This window comes from Lepidothrix coronata, unplaced genomic scaffold (genome assembly GCF_001604755.1).
Source record: "Lepidothrix coronata isolate B3197 unplaced genomic scaffold, Lepidothrix_coronata-1.0 Scaffold79, whole genome shotgun sequence".
NCBI classification, from domain to species: Eukaryota; Metazoa; Chordata; class Aves; order Passeriformes; family Pipridae; genus Lepidothrix; species Lepidothrix coronata.
This window is the reverse complement of record NW_016690259.1, coordinates 1,001,265-1,021,264: the sequence shown is the minus strand read 5'-3', so window position 1 is coordinate 1,021,264 and position 20,000 is coordinate 1,001,265. Positions and strand designations below refer to the sequence as shown.

Here is a 20,000-nt window from a genome sequence, read left to right as displayed (position 1 = left end):
TTACAAGCTGATTACATAAACCTTATTTGAAGGCTATCAGAAAATAAGTTATCCTTCAAGCATGGAGTATTTTATCAATTACACTTTTCCCTTACCAACTATACCAATATTATCACAACCAGCAAAACACACCTAGAGAGCAAGCAGGATTCTCTGCTTCTTAATTAAAAGACAGTAATCATAGTTTTAAATCCAGAGACACAAAGAGATGGAGTAAACTGCAAGGTACATACTCACCAAAATTGCAGACATACAAAGCACTCAAAGAAATCTGGTTTTAGACAATTGTAATACCTCCCTTACTGTAAAACTGTATGGAATTCAATAATTAAAAATTCTTTAAAATGTTGAAATAAGCTGTTGTTTTTACACTGTCATCATTTTTTCTTAAACAGTCTTATGTTTAAGCATAACTGACTTAACAAAAGAGAAACAGCATTAAACACTTATTTCACAGTTTCATTTTTAACCTTATAAGCTAGAGCTCAAAACTGGTATTTATGGTATGTTTACAGATATTCTACGCCATAATATGATGACTCTTAACTGCAATACTTCCAGGTTATTTTATTAATAAAATTTTTCATTAAGTTACTGTATATTATAGAAATTATTAATGCTTGGGAATTAATTTTTTCATTCCAGAAAACAAGTAGTCACAGAACAATGAATAAAGGTTACTGGGACAAACAGTTTGTTTTCTATTCATGTATTTCTCTTAGGCTTATTATTCCATTACATTCAAATAACAGTATTTTTATATACAACTATATTCAACACAGCTACGTTTTGACCTAAATATGTTCCAGTTATTCTTAAATACTAATTAACGATCTACTACAAGGACTTGAACTTGTATTTTAGCTTTGCAAGTGAAACTTAAGTACAAGTCACAGCGAAAGAAGTTAGGCAAGTGCCATTGTAATGAAGGTACATATTAAGGATTCCAAAAGGAATTCATTAATTCTGAATTAATTTGGCAGTATTGTTTTTACTTTGAAATTACTAATACAAATCTCATCATTTCCCTCTAACATGGAAAGATGTTTGTTTGTTTAAAGTTTGGCAGAAAAGAAAACAATTTACTAACCTGCGGTTCAGTCTTGAATCATATAATACACCATAAAGAAAGCTAGTTGTAAGAAAGTATTTCATTTCAAAAATTATTTTTCAAATAAATTCTAGGGCTAGAACATTCAATATAAATTCTATCACATTGTTATAGCAAAGTTTAAAGTCACAAGAGAACCATCCTGGTTTTTTCTGCTCTAACAAAACATTAGTTCTCTGACATTCACCCATACTAATCACTGACACATTAATTTTACCTTTTTCATGTTACTGTGTTTAAACAACCCCAACACCTGAAAAACCTTGTTCGCCTTTACGTTTGACCGTAAGACATTACGGAGCACAGCTGAGCAAAAACATTTTAAGCCACCCCAAAACTGGTTTACCTTGGTGCAGAGCTCCCCCAGGCTCCATGCTTGTCTGTCAGGATGTTGATAATTTTCTGTATTAGTTGTGTTGCAGTCACCTGGTCTCGGTACTTCGCTGCCGTTATCAAATGATGACACATTTTTTCTTCTTCCCGCTTGTCTGCAGAATACTGGGCACACAGTGACTAGGAAGGAAAAAAAAAAAGCACAGTAATAAAGTGTTTAAATGACACCATCCAAAGGAAGTTTGAAGCACTTCATAATCAATTACATATGCAAAACCCCTGAGAAATAAGAATTAACCCCGTTTTACAGGTTTGAGGATTGAGGCCCTGCACAGCTGCCCACAGTAAATCTGTCTGGAGAGCCAAGCAGAGGATCTTGGTTTGCCATGAATTCTTTAACTATATAGATGCACACTCAAGATTGAGCAGATGCCAACACCTTAGTGGCCTGATTGCATAATAAAACATATAAAATAAAAGAGGCCAATTTCAGAATAATGAATGTCAGCTAGCTGACCACTCCACTCCCATGACTCTTCACTAGATTTGGGTAGCCAACTGCTTGCTGTTGTTTGTATAAATAAGTAATTATAGAAGTTAAGGAGAAAATCTGCATATTTTCAGACAGGTAGAAGACAAAATGCATATGAAGGCTGGTTTAATCTTTACCAGATGGCTTCTCGAAGTTGAGCACATTTGCAGGCCAGCATGGGAAAGTTAATAATTTTCCTAGAAGTACTACACCTGTTGTATAAACACCTTCTGTCTGCCAAGGTACTCAAAAGCAAATACTAGCAAATAAGAACTGTAAGTCACACCTACAAACTGAACCCAAAACTATGAAAGATTCTTTGTTACAACATTGTCTCATAATTTTGGTTTTTGTTGACATTCTGAAGATCTGCCTGTTAACACAGAACTCAAACAACAGGCACCAAATTTACATCATCCCCTTATCAAAGCCCCATTTCGCTGTACATGAAAACCCATAAGAAATTCAAGTATTGGTAGAAACAATAAAGGCTTTTCCCCACTTCAGCACTCCCTGTTTCTAATTTCAGTTTTCATCTGGCAATTCCACAGATCACATATGCCAGACAAAGCATTTCAGCCTCTGTCAATGATTGGATTATTCTATGATCTAGTTAGTGGAATGGACACAAATGTCTGCCTAACAACAAAAAAAATTGCTTTTTCTTTGTGAAGCACAGCTGATGCAGACACCAGTACAATTATTTCTTAGAGCTTAGATATCAGCTCAATATCATAAGGCTTTTTATGTTTAAAACAGTAGCAATGCTTTTTCTCTACATATCTATATATGTAGAAGCATTAAAAGCTTGCTGCAAATGAAATCAGAAGGCTATGTTATTTATATATTTGTATATACAAACACATATGTTATATAAAGTAAGAGAAAGATAGGAAGAACGGAAAAAAACCCACAATATAGTTTGGGCCTGTGCAGATTTTCATAGACATTAGATAACAAAAATGTACTAACAGATGAATAAACTTTAAAGAGGTATTTTAAGAATTTTAATATATTTACATATTTACTCAATTTTCCCGCACCTTACAGCAATGCTCACCTGATGAGCAGACACATCCAGGAGGACTGAAGAACAAGCAGCTGACTTTCCAAGTCATCGAGACATCAACAATAGGCCTTTACACCCCTAAACAAAGCACTCTGCTACCCCTCTTGACAAAAATATGAGATGGCTAAATCATAACCAACACTGAACAAGATTCTTCTAGCTCGTTTTAAATACAGTTGTCTTTTCTGATACATTAATCTATTTTGCACCCATGATGATCATGAGTTCTTTTCAGCACTTGGTAAATGTTTCATAAGCTGTTATTTTTAAGTTGTCTGAAAGGGCAGAATTCTAAAAACAAGTGTATAAGGTAAGCTAAGTAGTAAAATGTTTTAAAGTGCTCTTTAATGGATCCTCCTTTACAATTTGAACAGCAACTTTTCATATCTGACATAAAATCCATAGATATAAATCACATTAGAGGGTTATTCTTTCCCCATTATCAATCTCTGTCTCTTTATGGAACACTAAAGTCACATTTGACCTTAAAACATGATAAAATGGAAATCAAACTAGAATGTTTTGTAAAAGATATAATGAACTTGTACCTCTTAAAAAAAAGTCTCTTTATGATGTAATTTTGAACACATCCTTCATTAAATACAAACAAAGATTTTCAAAATGTAGCTGTGACAAATGGAGAAAAAAATGGTATTTTATTGTCCTGACAACTTCAATGAAAACATAACCACCATGTTATAAAATGGAAATATAACTCCACTTTTCAGGAAATTCAGCATTTAGTATGAATAGCAATTTGCAATTATACACCAAAACTGAGAGACTCACACATGCAGCAATCCCATAAAATTATAACATCACTCCAGGAGGAACTCTTAACCATTGTACGCTCTTTACAATACATATTTTACACACAAGAAAGAAAGAAGCCACAGTTCTGCCAAATATCTGTCAGGTGCATATATAGTTACTAACCCTAAGAAAGTTCTGCAAGAAAAATCTTCTCTTTGATCATACAGGTGACACATCAATTGTTCAGTGGCTCCTACCCTCAATATATGCCAAATACACAGCAAAACAGAAGCTATTTCTCCCCCTCCCTCTCTCAAATACTTTTAATACAGGAGTGAAAAAAGACTGGTTCCACCAAAAAAAACAGAAAAAGACCCATCCTAAAGAAGCCAGTCACAACTAGACTGTTCTGAAAGCACTAAAAAGACTGTTTCTCTACTGTATTTTTTCATTTTCCAGATGCCAGGTTCACCTGATCCATTCCTTCTAAAGACGCAATACCAGGATATAGAGTGGCACCATTAATACTTAACACTAAATCCCAATCCATTTATGTAATATAAAAATCCAGCCTGATTTCTGTTTGTGATCAAATTCAAAAATATATTTTTACAGTTTTACTTCTTCTTCACTGTTGGATCTCTTGCACTTGCAATATGCACCCTGTCGTGCCTGAATATTTTTTACAATTAAATTTTACATAATTTTACAATTTTTTACACAATTGAATATTTTTACAATTAAGACACACAGTTGCATGCCTACGTAATTTCTGTCACCTGTTTAGGCAAGCGTGCAATGAAACTACAATCACAAAAGTAGTGCACTCACACATGATAAAACAAAGCGTTGAACAGGGAAAAAATATGTATTTTCATATACACACCTCACAGGCTATCTCCAAAAAGTCTGAAATTCAGTGACTGTTAAAAGTTTTACAAAGGGGAAGTGCATTAAGCAGAATCCTTTGACACAGCAAGGAGTACAGGAAAGACCCTTGTTTTCTACCAGGATGGAACGAAACCCTTGTCTTCGCTGTTATTGCAGAAAACGGTTTTTACCTCTCTCCCGTTCCCCGCTTGGACAAGACTGCAGGCTATTTGAACATGTAGGTTATGTGAAGATTCATTTTTAAGGAACTGTAATTCTAAAGGAGCACGAGGTCATCCAAAAGGCAAGTTATAGACGTGAAAGTACAATACATTCTGTATGCAGGAAATATTTCAGAAATACTGTTGCAAAATACTGACAGGGTGTCAGTATTCTGACTGTCTATATTTCAGTGAAGAGGAGGATTAATCTAGTGTTTTCAGAAATATTTTATCTTTGATCTTTACAAAAATGTCAAGTAAAAGATTTCCTCTGAACTATCTGCACTGTGCACCTCTGCAGTCCCAAAATTACAATGTAATGCTTTCGACAAATGATTAAAAAGTTTAACAGTGCAGGGTTTTTAAAAGAAATGTTCCACAGTTTTACTTTTATTCTTCAACCCTGATATCACCAAACACTTTCACATACGCCAGTTCCTTTGTCTAATTTGGCTAAAAGCTACTGGCTTTGTGAACAACCAGTCTCAGAGGGTATCACTTAAGAGGAAAAGTCATCCATAAGATAACGCACAGTCTTGCCACTAATGCAAATTCCCTACAAATAAGGATATTTTAGTAAATGAAGGAGCTCTTCAATCCTCTGCTTTCACAGATCTTTGCACTTGACCTCTGACCTGAGGTTTAAAGTCTGGCCTAAAAATGCTACCCAGGGAAATCTTACAAAGACTCCTGAATAAGACTTAGAAAAATGAAAGCTTAAAACCTCAACAGCGAACAAAAGTCAACCAATGACAACGTCTGACAGCCACCGTCAATTCTGAAGTGATGCCTCTGTCATCCAACGACTCAAAGTATTGATTTCTCTCAGCATGAAAAAAGCTTAAGCCAATGAAATAGATATAGCATCATCCCCCCGATAATAGCCATCAAGGTTAACACCAGCAGAACACTTATCAAAGTATCTCTTCTATTTCTTCTTGTTTTAATGGACTGAACACAATGCAATGGCTTCTCATCTCTTCAACCCATGGTTTTCCGAACCTCATTTATCCACTTTTCCAACCTTTTATCTGATTTCAAGATTTAAAAGAATCTGAATCTAAATCAACTGTTTGTAATACAAATGGGGGTGGGGAGGAGTGATGAAAAAAATTGGTTTATAGCCAGACATTCCTGGGGTAAAAAACCTCATGCATTTAAAATCACAACAGAAGGAAAAAAAACATGCAGTTGACTTAGATCACACTAAACACAGACTGGTAAAACTATGGTCATGACCAGAAAAAAAAAATCTACCACAATCAATTTGGGTTAGTGATTAGAGAGAAATGCAAGGATCTCAAGAGACATCTGGTTTTAATTTGTGCTGAGTCAACAGCTTTATTTTTTACCTTTACGTCTCACAGAATTAAGCTTTAGTAAACCCAAATAAACACTAGGCAAAAGCACTTCTATGCAGATCCCACCTTTCAAATAAACCCAACTTAGTACAGTAGGTAAATGAGACAAACTAACAAGAGTTCAACTGGATAAAAAAGTAGCTGACGGAATAACTAACTAGTGAAGAGCAGAGACAAATCACATCAGATTTATTGTGCAGTATCCACAGACTTTCTTTCAACCTTTTTCTATGATGCTTATCTAATTGATATTATTTGTGTTACAGTAGCACCCTTGGATCACAATCAAAGACAAACCTTAAGACAAACAAGAGCTCTCACTCTTTGCTAGAAACTAGGGTTTTGCTACATTTTTCCAATATTCTAACTCTCTAAGCATCACCATTGGCATAAACCATATGCAGACCTAAATGTTCTTTTTGAACGCAAGAACGTATTTCTTACTGTATATATGTCCAAACACTCAGCATTCAAATCATGCATGAGGAGAGACACTTTCTTCCCTTCCACTTCTGCAAATCCAGTTTAAGTCAGCAGTCCCTTCATACTGTTCTTTTTTAAAATGGTCTAAGATCATAAAAACAAGATGCTTGAGCAATAAATGTTAACATTCTTTGGGTCCACATCTTCCAAGTACAAGGCATTTTTCAAGCTAGAAATAATCAAAGTATGATTCCACTATGCTCTACAAACAGTAAAGCTCAGCACTCCTGCACAGGTGGCTCTGTGTTCTCAGATCAGACACGAAGCAGAAGAGCCAACGACGATCTTTTAAGCCATTCCCCAACCACGCTGTATCAACCTCGTGACATTCAACAGCTTCAACACCACCACAGAGATTAGTATTGTATTCACTAAGGAACTTGTAGTCCAATGCAACAAACAAATCAAACCCACGAGCAACTTTTGGAACTGACAAATGTCCTTATTTTATAAGGAACATCCACTCTGTCCAAAAACTGAAACATATACTTACATAATCCAAGGATTCACTACACATGCTTAGTGAGGGCCAAATTGAGGTTGCACTCCTCTGCTATTGCACAGCTGTTGGATACTTGGTTTAGTTATCTTTTCATATAGTCCTTTCTATGCAACAGAAGTTTTAAAAAGGAGGAAAAAATACCTTTCAATCAGGTGAAAACATATATATGTCTTGAAGTAGGCCAAATACAAAGACTTCTATCAGTTCGAACGACAACAAAGCAGATTTGATTGTTCCTTTGTCTATAACCAGTAAAGATGTATGAGCAACTTGTTCCCGCTGGAACAGAAATATAGTATTTAGTTTCAGTCTCCAAAAGTGCAGTAGAGACTGGCTAGTGAACTGTCCCAGTTCCCCTTTCAATGCTCCCTAGATTTTATTTCTGTCCTCTTTTTACCTGTAGGCTCTTTCTCATATTGCCCATGCAGACTACACCATTTGTTCTTGCTATTAGTACTTTACTCTAGCAAGAGCATCAGGACCCTTCCTTTCCTCTGTACAGTACGAACACCAACTGGAAACAGGGGAAGTTACCACCCACCCCAGTGGTGGTGCTGTCAGCTCAGGAAACATTTGCCAAACAAGTCTTGCTGTGCCTCTCAATCCATTCCTCAAGATCTTGTGAAAATCTTCGTGCTACCAGGAGCCAGATGGCAAATTTCCAATAAACCCCAACAAACTAAAGCTCTGAAATGTCCTCATTCAATAACTGTGACCACCACCTCTCCAACTGCCTTGTTCCACTGAGGCACATTAAGGATTTCTATTACCTGTAAGGTAGGAACAAAGTAGTTCAGCAGCTTTGGCCCCAGCAGCCAAATAATTGCTTCCCTAGGATTCAGATTCCCAGACACCCTGCTGCCAGCACAGTCCTTTTACAACTTACAGCACCAAGACTTGGCACAGGAGTGACACCTGAACAGATTGAAAGTCACATGCAGTTCAGATGGCACAGCTAAACCTTAAATGAAGTCTCTAAGAGCAGGTAACACACACTACAGAGCATTTTTGAACACCAGAACTTACTAATTAAGAAGCCCTTAATGGTACTACAAAAAAATCGATTTTTCACAAGTTTTGCATCAGATGAATTGAGAGTCATTTTTCATAACAGGGGCAAGAGGTACATTTCTGTAAGTGGTGAAATAATAATACCTCAAATCATGGAAAAAAATGCAAATTATCAAATAAAAAAGAAGTGGGTTTTTTGTTTTTGTTTTTTCATTTGAAAACATTTTGTCAGCCTTCTTTTCCAAACAAACAAGCAAAAAAATCTTAATCAAATTAATTCAACCTCTGAGAGCACAAAGAATGGAAAAATTTAGCCACAATGATTCAGACAAGCAGATAAACCAAAAGATAATTTGGAACCTTTTTACAAAGTACCTCGTATCACTAGTACCACTACTATATAATAACATACCTCTGTTACTTTGTTATTTATTGTTTGATATTCCTGCTACATCACACTCACTAAATTTCCTTATAAATTTGCAAAACACATGCAAAGCAAATTCATTTCCAGCCAAAACCTCTTCATAAGCAGTTTCCAAGTTTATGTAAAGTTCCGGATTTCCAAAAGACAGAAAGATTAGCCCCTTGAGATATCTCTGCAGCCCGGGGTCTGCGTTTCTGTTTCTAGTTCTATTTTCTACATAGTTCCCCTCAGGCACTTTTCAGCTTTCCCTGTTTAGTGTCTTGGATTCAGAACACAACTCTGATTTTAATCCAGGAGTTTAAGAATGTATCAAAACATATCAACTCAGGAACAAAGAACAGAGAAATTACATTCATTTGAGATAACAAGCATTTAGGCATAATAGTTTCCTATCTTGCCATGACTGGTTGCTTGCCAATGACAAGCACATCTCTAATAAGCTTCAGTACTTTGGATACCAAGTTGGTTTCAGATCTAACTGGTCTCCTGAAGATGTCAGTTATGATGCTTAGTGAAAGAAAAAGAAAAAAAAGAAAAAAATTTAAAATTGTAGTTTGCCTTTCTCTTTGTTCTGTACTCTGATAAGAGAGTCAAAGGTATGTTTTGAAAGTAGTCTCCAGTTTATAGAGGTCCAGTACTAGACATTAAGAACAAAGGGAAGACCATAAGCACACAGTAAGATCTCTCTACACACTGGGATACATAATGGTAACTAAGGAAGATACAGGAACGAGTCACCTGTCATTCTGCACCAGCAACACAAGAAGCTTTAAAAGCATTCTGTGCCACACCTTTTGTGAAACCTCTGCTGTGAAACATTCTGACATGAACACAAACTCATGACCCAAAAGGCAACTCATCTGTCCTTCACCAGCTCCTATCATGGTTGCTCAAACAGCTAATTTAGTGGACTTGATGTCTCACAGTTCAGGACCTTTTCAGCCTCTCACAGTGGAGAATGATCACCTTGCCTGGCACATATCCTTGAGCAACACTGCTAAATAGGGCAAACTCGTTTGCTGGCGAAGTATTTCCTTCCCACACACAAAAAAAACCCCTTTAGTCTCTGCCATTAAGTCACTGCACCTTCATCTGTATCTGCAGAAATAGTTTAATTATTTGTTAATGAGAAGTACTAAGGGTGGGGTTTGGTTTGGGTTTTTTTTGGTCAAGAGAAATCTCAATTACCGTGAGAGAATCTGTTAAAAGGACGATTACATGGCATTTTATTCAAAAGTCTATTCAAAAATAACACATTAAATGCTGCCAATTCACAAGTTTCTAATTGACGTTCCAAACTTGCTCTTTACCTTATGGTAAAGTAAGATTTTGAGAGACTTATTCTTTGCAGGACTAAGTATTTAAAAAGCAGGATATTTTGATTAAGTTGATGATGAAATGGCAAAGATTGGGAAAAAACCAATCCAGAGGCAAATCAGAAGGATTTTTAAAATATGGTCTATGTCATTTTTTTATAGCAGGTATTCTTTAAAATCATTCCTAGCCACCTGCTTTGGAAACATGTTAAGCAGTCACAATCCCAGCTTTAGCTTAACCTCTGCCTTATCTTAAAGCCTCCTGTCAGAATTCCTATACCATCAAACTATGAAAAGCAAACTATTTTAACTTTATTTTTTCCCCTCTTTTTTTTTTCAGTAGCCTATGTTTTTTGTTTCATTCCAGCTAGTGTATGAGATTTTTTCCTTTGTTATTGGTTCTCATGCATTAAGGCAACACAATTTTCGAATTTCAGAACAGCATAAAATGTGCACAAATAGGTTTTGTTTTTAATTAATATTTTTTACTCAGAAAAAGTTCTACCAGCCTTGGAAAGTTGACATTCAGCTCTAAAAATCGTTGGAGGAGTATAATTTAATTTCTTTTTAGAACTGTGTGATTTTATTATCCATAAAAAGGCAGCTTCTGAAATATTCTGATTATTCAAAGCATCAGAAGACAACAGCCACTACTTTAATTTTCAACAGTCTTAATTTAAAAACACTCATTCATACAACTCTAGATCCTTATACTTAGCAATATGGAACAAAGATTAAAAATACTTCATAAAAATTGCTTTAAAGTTTTTATTTCTCCTGCTCTCTTGGTGTAAATGAAAAAAAACGCAATGAGGCAAGAGACGATGATGCAACTACTGCACATGGTCCCTTCAGAGAAATGAAGAACTAGGTAGCACCAAGCAGTTTCTGCTGGTGTCATCCTTGATGTTGTCAACTTTAATTAAAAAAAAGGGGGGGGGGAGATAATACTCCCTAAATATATTCATTTATCTTTACATAAGAAGAACATGTAAGATCCACTTGATGAGTTTTCTGTTTATTACTCATTTCCACATTAAATACCAGAACTTGTGAGGTGTTCTATCCCAAGGCTCTAATGTTCTTACTGAATTTTGATTTTGTCTTTGTTTCAGTTCAGCATGCAAGGTTTTTCTGTCTGGTTGGTTGGGTTTTTTTAAATGGTATGAGGGTGATTTCACAGTACCCCTCAATAACAGTTATCAGCATTTGCTACAAACAGCTGAACTCATGGATGTTGGTGTAATGGCACAAAACAGATTACACATTACAACTGCACAAATCCTGCTTAACTAGATTTCACTAATTGACTTTAATTCAGTGTAAAATAATAAATTCAATACTGGGAGCTTGTTCTGTTCGGAGCACAACAGCCATGTAGGATAAATAAAGCAGCACAAATTCAGTGCATTTTTAAAACACAAATCTGAGATTTGGTATGAATTACAGTTCACTCGTTAACATTACAGGCATTGAAAGAAAGTACAGTGACTAATCAAAATCACCAGCTTCCACCAGGCGTGCACAAAAATGAAAGAAACTACTGAAATTACATAAAGCATTATATAAAACACATGTAAGTGACAGTTACTGGACATACCAAAGAGCCGTGTAACAACATTTCTCCCACGCTTAAACAGCTTCAGTTACACTCTAGCCAATAACCTACTCCTGTCTACTTCCAATATTCCAAATTTCTGAACGGCTTCAAACAACTGTGACTCAAAAATAACCCAAGAAATATTCCTCCCTCCTCTCATACCGACCACACGAAATTGTCTTGCAAAACAGCGTTGGTCAAGTGCCAGGACGGGTGATGCCACTTCAAGGCTATCAACAGCTGCTTAGAAATGAGATATTTGGGGTTTCTAACAGGCAGTGAAGGAAAAAATAAGCAACAGTATTTTAGAAGTCAGAATATCTGATTTTTTTTTTCTTCTGTAAATGTTTAACACATTGGGACTAATGGAATCATAATGCAGAGACGTCTGCAGGTGGCCTATAGTCCCCTTGGGGTCGAGGGCCAGCATGGAGCCAGCACAGCACAGCTGAGGATGACCCTGTCCTGCTGGTGGCAGTGGAGAGAGGTCGGGGCCCACCCCCTCCAAATCCTACCTATAGCCACCACCTTGCTGTGGGCTCCCTGATGATTCTCAAATGGCTCCAGACCCGACCCTGTGGCCCTTATTGTGAGGAGTCTGTGCTGGGCTTGGACACTCCCTCCCCAGGCCTGCCCTGCACTTCCCATGGCAGATGAAGTTTGGGAGATGCTTGGTGAGGTCCTGCCCCCAACATACCCCTCTGCAGGGCACTGCAAGCCCTTGGGGCACACTGACAGTGGATTGTATGTCTCTGGTCCCAAGCTGTGAAACAAATATTGTCATAACTGCCATACATATAATAGAGTGATCCATCCAATAACTGAGTATTTTGCTTGCTTTGTCTGTCACCTCCCTTATATATTTCCAAAGCAAGAATTGGCATCAGTCATAAAAGACGGAATTTCAAATTGTTCTAAGAGCAACAGACAATTCAGGAAAGTTCTAAGAAGATTTAAATCTCAAGTTTCTGCAAGGGCAGACAGGGAGAACGACTGAAGGAGTACAAACATGTAAAAATGCCCTAACTTTGGCACTACTACTTAGACTCAGAATTTGTTCCAACAAACTTTTGACAAAAAAAAAGCCCAGTATCTTTGCACTAGGACATAAAGGAAAAAAACATGGAACAATGACCAAAGCACTTGCACCGCTCATCATCATAGTAACTATCATCCCCTTGCAAGCCCTACTTTCAAGAGATATCTAAATCTTTTCTCTTAAGATGGCCACGAATCCTTGAAGATGCATTTTCTAAATAGTGAATTAATAACAGGGACTTAGAAACGTGAACAGGAAACAGGTGGGTGGGAAGAGCGGCGAGAAAAGTAACAGGAAACATTATCTTGTGTAAAATAGAATAGTGAGGACAACTTGGTTTTCTGACTAAGGATTGGCTCTGCCACTTCCAGTTGGACTTCAGATTAACAGTGAAATCCAGAGGTCTCTAAGTCACTTGGCAGCTTTCCCAACATAGTGATCACATGAAAAGCAACTTAACTGCCAGACAGATCTTCCTTTTCATGACCTAAGACCATCTCAAAGGAATTGGCTCAGTTTTCTCCTATTTAGGTCAAAGGGAAAAATCAGTAGGTGGACTCGTTCTGTAAACATTTACAGATTAAGGTGAAGCAGGAAGAAAAGTATTCCAAAAATATCTATTATAGTGATTCCCATTTAAAAGCAACTACAGGAAAGTTAAGACAAAAACCTGACCTGCAAAGCAGTGGGATCGAAGTGACAATGTGAAAGGACCTTTCAGTTGCCGTTAAGAATTCTGATTAGTGCAATCTTGTTCCCTTTCCTGGAAAGCTGTATAGGTCTACTCAGAAATACAAGGCTACCTTTATAAAAGATCAGAAATGTCACCCTTGGGTCGATGCGGCTTTACAATTTTCCACCACTTCCCTCCCTGGATCCGAGACAGATTTCAAGCCTCATTTACTATAAAATAAAGATAATTCTATCAATTTAATTGTAAAATCCTTGTTTAAATAATTACTTTTCAACCATGGCTCATGGAGGTATTTATTTCAGCACAGTCACTATATTTTGTATTCAAAACAGAGCGTTCTCAATGAAAGACTGAAGCCTTCAATGGAATGAGAAATAATTCAGGATAAACTCTTACACTAGATGCAACATTTGTATGGTTTCCTCCTCAATAAGATGCCAATAAATGAAAGAGAAAAATACTCTATGCAAAAAATACATCTAACAGCAAAAACCTTAACTGTAAGTGCTTTCAGGCTCTACTGACAAACGACTTTAAACATTTTCTAAACACCTCAGCATCTTGATACATATGTTGCACCAAAGTTGATTTTCCTAAGTCACCTTCAGGAATATTAAAAAAAATAAACCTGCATGTATCAACTTTGCCATGCTTCAATCAGGAGACTGCATTCACTACAAGATGAGACTATTCACACCATGATTTGAGTCCACACAAGAGAATGACCAGGGTAATGACAGCTTACAGAAGCTGTAAGTCAAGACAAGTAGCTACTCAAAATATGGACTAGACTTTCAATAAGTGACTTCTACAGGGTCAGGTATGCCATATCTTTTAGGCAAATCCAAACCTGGTTTGGGGTTGCAAATAAATCTACTTGTTCTCCCTTTCTGTTATAGGAATACCAGTGTGCAAGTGCTTGGATAAATCATCCAGATAAAAAGCAGGCTTTACTTTGCAAAGCTGGTAAGGGTCAGAGTTTTAAAAATAAAATCTTTCGGAGGACACACACAAAACTACATTCAGCTATAGACAGTAGTTTAGTGGGTCAGTAAATGAAAGCATATTGCAGGTACACAAAGTTGTACGTGGTTTGTTTTCACATATGCAGCTGCAGAGTGAGCTGCCTTCATAAAGCCCCTTCGAAATTTTCATTTCAATCACCAGTCAAGAAAAAAAAAAAAAACCCCACACACACAAATTTTAAAAAGTAACACAAGTAATAACGTCCTAATACCTGTATGCATCAGTCTACCCCAGGAACTTCAGAACTGCAGAGGTTTCACATGAAATCACGGATAGTCAAGCAGGACGGGCTTTAACCCAACAGCCTGAACTCAGATCAGTCATAAACAATATTTTCAACTTGGGTGCTTTTGCCAGAAAAGTCAAATGAGAAAACAAACATGCAGAGACAGCACTAGAATATAGGGAATTATTTTACAGTTTTCTGATCTTTCTTCAATTCCTGTTATAAACAAGCTCTTTACATAAAAACAGTAATTTTGAAAATGAAATTGTATTTAAGAGAATATTCAAGACTACTGCCAAAAAGAGTGTCAAATACATCTGGACTAGAAAAGATAATATGTTGAATCAAAGACTAACACCCCTTTAGCAATCAGATGCATATTTCATCCTTAATGAAGGCCTGAAGAGTTCACCTTATTCTGGATGCAGGTATCAAAGCAGATCTCACAAAACAACATAGGCGCATCATCTAAGGATCTTTTTCACATTAAGAATCCTATTAGAAGGAAAACACTAAAAGGTAATTGAATTTCCCTCAGTTATCTTCATCTCTGTCAGCTCCTGCTACAATAACTTACTCTCCAGAGCAGAGATAACTCAATTCTGTCCAGCAAGCATATGTTATGAATCTCCAAAGCAAACTTGTCTAAATCATTCTGGTCTTCTATCAAGGTTGGCTGTAGATATGAACTCTGACAGAAAGCAAACAAATTTATTGTTATCTTTTAAATAATTTGCTTCCCTGTGCCTTGATGGAAGAATCTAAAGACATAAATGTTTCCACTAATTCTGGAATTATAAAGACTGGTTCACCATTGATTTACCATTCTGTTTTATCAGAAACAAACAAAAAAGGCATGTTAGAGCAGTTTCAGGTTCCTGTCTGCATAAAAATTAAACTATCATCTCATGCTGTAAATTGACATTTTTTCAGAATATTTATGTTTTGATATTTATGTTTCCACCTGACTGTGTACTGACTGTACAAATAATAACAATGAAAGTATACTCTAAATTTTTCTTTCATCAAAACTCCTAAACCATCAGTAAGCACAAATTCTCCACTCACATAAGTAAACCACTTTGATTTAAAAAGTCACATTTTAGGAAGGTATAATGACTTATCTAGACCAACATCAGAAAAGCAAAACAAAAAGCAGCCAAAGGATGGGTGAATTACAAGAATCAGAAGAATTAATTCCAGAAGGAGAGAAGAAAAAATAGCAGATAAGAGCAGTTAATAACATTAACTGTACAATTCCTGTCAGTTTGTGATTGTTTTGGCCTGTTCAACATACATATAAAAAATACTCTGAAGAATGAGTGAATAATGAATTGACAAAGATCCCTGCTGATACTCAGCTCTACAGTCGTGAAGGAGCTGTGAGGAACTGCAGAGGAAGCTTGGAAGACCAAGTCATCTTAATAAAACAGCACAGGAAGCTCAGTTTAGATAAAGAAACATAGAAAAGAATCTAATTTGAGATATAAAATGAGGGACACTGAGTTCACCTTTATCTTCACTCCTCTTTGCCATAATGAGATGGCATTGTCAATGACAAATAGTCCTAAGAAGCCACCAGCTCAGAACAGGATAATCAGCAAGCACACAGGAATCAAGCAAAGAGAAACAGTGGGAAGAGAACACCACAAATATTGTGCATTTATAAATTCTTTGTGTGTTCCACATCTGGAATGCTGGCTGCAGTTTTGGGTCTTCCCTGAAGAAAGATATGACAGTATGATAGAAGTGAGAAGCATTTTGGAAGGATTCAGAATTAGAATCACTGCCATAGAAGAAATAACTACAAAACAGCAGGATTTTTCAGGGTGGGGGAAAAAAGAGACAACTCAGGAGCAATAGGAGAATTCTGTAAAACCACGTGGTATTAAGGACTCTTTCTGGTTAAGTTGCACGAATGGGTTTTAACAGATTCTTACATTAGATGGAGAGAGTCACCAGGAAAAAGCAAGCCAAAGAGATACTGAGTAGGTTGTATGTGAAAGTTTCCAAGAGCTGCTAAACCAGGGACTGGCAGTCCTGTTGAACCTGCAAAACTTGATCCACTCAGAATTCCACAGGGTTGCTGTACCTGTACACCACCACCACCAGCACACGTTAGTACCAGCAGCAGCTTGTACAACTCAGACAACATCCAAGAGAGTGACAGCTACTCTGTGCAAACAAGGAATACAGGATATATATCCCCATGAGGCAAAGGACCTTCTCAGCTATTTGGAATAAGCCCTTCATTACACTTGTTGGACTCAGCCTCCCAACTGTAAGCGTTGTGTGTGGTTATCAACTATTACAAGCAACAGCTTTATTCTATTAATTACAACAGTCTAATGAACAGAAGGTGTTCTAAGAAATATTGGTGGTGATCCATGTCTCCCAGCCAAGCTGACAGAGAAAAGGCATTTTACAACACAAGAATGAAAGTAAGATGCCAGCACAATTACCATTCAACTCAGTGTAACTCTTAGCAAAAGCCTATGTGGGTTCAAAGTTTTACAGGGCTAATGGGGGAATAATCCCTGAAGAGGTAACTAATTTCTTGCTGGCAAGTAGGAATCAGAAGTCACTTCAAATTGCAGAAGAGTAGACTGTATTTTTGGGAAAGTGTCACTACGTTTGCCCTTTTAATAAACTTCTTTAAGTATCCACAGTTTAAGACAGGATAATAGGCTTGACAATGGACTTAACAATATGATTAAGTCTTGCTCATCCACGTCACAGTAGGAATCAATCTCTCAAGAACAGACATAGAGCAGAGCTACTAAGATGATCTAGAGCATGCAGACACCACCTTAAAAGAAAAAACCTATAAGAATAAAACAGTCTACTGAACTAAAGAGAGGAGATGTGCTAAATACTGGATTAAAAAAAAAGTAAAAATACTAAAAACTAAAGAAAAAATAAAACATGAAGCCCAAAGATAATAAACACATAATATCAAAGAAATATATTCTAAATACAAGCGAAAATAAATTAGAGTTTACAATGGAGCAGAATATTTAAGTCCAACCTATGAGTTGAAATACTGAGAAAAAAACACCTTTGGGTACATGGACTCTGAAGATCTTCTGTGACCTTGTCAGCACCAATATCAGAATTATTTTAATATAATGTCTTTCTCATTTAGATCAAACCAACTTAAAATAAAACACCTAGGAGAGATGTGTACTGTCACCAGTGCCTTTTCTTCAAAGCTGAACAATTCCTAACACTTTTGTTAAAAAGGTATATAAGCAATGTAAGTTATCTTTGGACAAGAATTTTAGAAGAAAATCTCCAATCAAGTACAACAGGATAATTGCTTTGTTATTGCTAGAAAATTACATTCTATCTACACTGTATTACTTCAGTCAGGAGTATTTTAGAATTATTGTCTGCTATAAGCTACCATAAAAATCTGTACATAAATAATAAACAAGGTAAAAATACCAGGTAAAAAAAACAGGTGAGAACAACAACATTTCTGATGAGACCATCTCATCTGAAGCAAGAAATTTCTTATCTGGTTTAGTTTTCATATTGTGTGTATACAAAAATGCAGAAAAACACGGAAAATGTTTTTTATAGATAACACAAAAACTGTAAAAAAGATATAATATTAGGGCTTCAAAGGAAACAAATGCCATCCATCAGAATGCTTTTTAAAGACAAAGAAAAATGCTGGAATGGTTAAGCTATACAAAAAGAAGGCTATAAGAAAATGGGATTCTTCAGTAAGTCTGTCCAAAGAAGGATAACAGAATATGTCAACTATGGCATGTTAGTTTTAAAAACAGAATGAAGCAGGTCAAAAGAGTTCGAGGAAAAATTGCATAAAGCCATAAAAGGCAGCAATAAATTATTTTTCAAACAAATCAGGAGCAGTAAGCCCATTAAGGTGTCTCTGTAGAGCTAATAGAAGATCAAAGGGTAAAAAGAGCTCTTGGAACACATGACCACCACAGAAAAGGGATGGCAGAGAAGTTACAAAAGAAAGCTGACAAGAGACCAAGTGCTAGGACCAGACAATACTCACTCACATGATCTAGAAGAACTATGGGATGAACACAGTTGAGTCAAAGCTCCTGTGTTCTTGTTCAAACTGTCTCAGTGACAGGAGAATGAAATGGACTCTGGAGGACACCAGGGAATTACATGGCAATAAGTCTAAAATTTCTAAAAGGCCAACACATAGCTGTGTTTAAAGTAAAAATCAAACAAAGGAATAAAGACATTGGCAAGAGTCCTCCTTGCTTTTGTAAAGGGGAGTCATGCTTCATTAGATTTGTTTCAACAAGCCACTCAATATACAGAGAAGAAATATCCAGCTCTTGAATTCCACTGAATGACAAAAAGATATTTAAAGAAAGGCAGGATGAGGTAGGGCATACAGGAACATCCTTATGTGGAAGTTAAGATGCACTGCCACAGCAAAAGGCAAGTTCTAAAAGGAATGCCTGCTCCCAGCCTAGCAGAAGACAGATCACAGCAGAAGCCTCCAATGCTGTTCTCCAGTCTCCTAATTACCCCATTTTCTTCATGTCTATGATGTTCCAATTCAGTCACTGAAGTAGCAGAGCAAAATTTTAAAAGATAATTTATTATTATTATTATTTTAAAAGATTATGTATTATTATTATAATAATAGATTATTATTTATTTATTATTATTAATAATTATTATTGTTATTATTTATATTATTATTATTTCTTACTTATTGCATTAAGATAACATAAAAGATAATTCCACATTACAGGAATTGAGGTTTTGGCTCTTTCTGTCAGAGATTTTTTTTAGGTTTTCAGGATCTACAAACACTAAAACAACAAGAATTCCACAGCCTGCTCTACTAACACTTCCAGAGCTATGGAGAGTAAATTAAACTTCTTGATACTTTCTAGTGAAAATACTCATCTGTAGCAGTACCTACGAGAGGGGATTAAAAGTTTTTAAAACAAAGAAAAGTTTATGATTCACAGAAAAGTAAATAGATGTGTTAAACACTTAAAGGAGTGAAAAAGGCCATAAAAAGTTGAAGTCTCATACACTGTGCAGAAAAGACTCATATCTTCATGAGGTTCCTGGGTATTTCTTCAAATTACACTCAGTATGTAAATAACACATCTCATACACTATAAAATGTGGAAGAATCTCAACAAGATACTGCTAAACACTAAGCATTAATTATAATGCAATAAACTTCGTAAGCATCAGAAAAATTAGAATATATTTTTTAATATGAAATAGCTACAGATATAAATCTATTTAATTTCCATATTCAATATGATTTGAACAGCTCAATAATACTTTGATACTTATTAGATTTAATCCTTCACACAGTTTGTCTCATAACTGGGAAAAAATGTTTTCCAAAAAATGGTAATGAAGATAACATCACTTATTGTCTCACCAGAGAACTCTATAGGAGA

General features: G+C 36.1%; 1 protein-coding gene across 3 annotated transcripts in view; it reads right to left on the bottom strand.

Annotated features, from left to right (window-relative positions):
• Positions 1-20,000, bottom strand: part of LRBA (LPS responsive beige-like anchor protein) — a 410,805-nt gene that overhangs the window by 240,445 nt on the left and 150,360 nt on the right. For all 3 annotated transcript variants that reach the window (XM_017820154.1, XM_017820156.1, XM_017820155.1), the window contains exon 36: positions 1,458-1,624. In XM_017820154.1, coding sequence (XP_017675643.1) covers positions 1,458-1,624 — 167 coding nt within the window. The remainder of the gene's footprint in view (positions 1-1,457; positions 1,625-20,000) is intronic.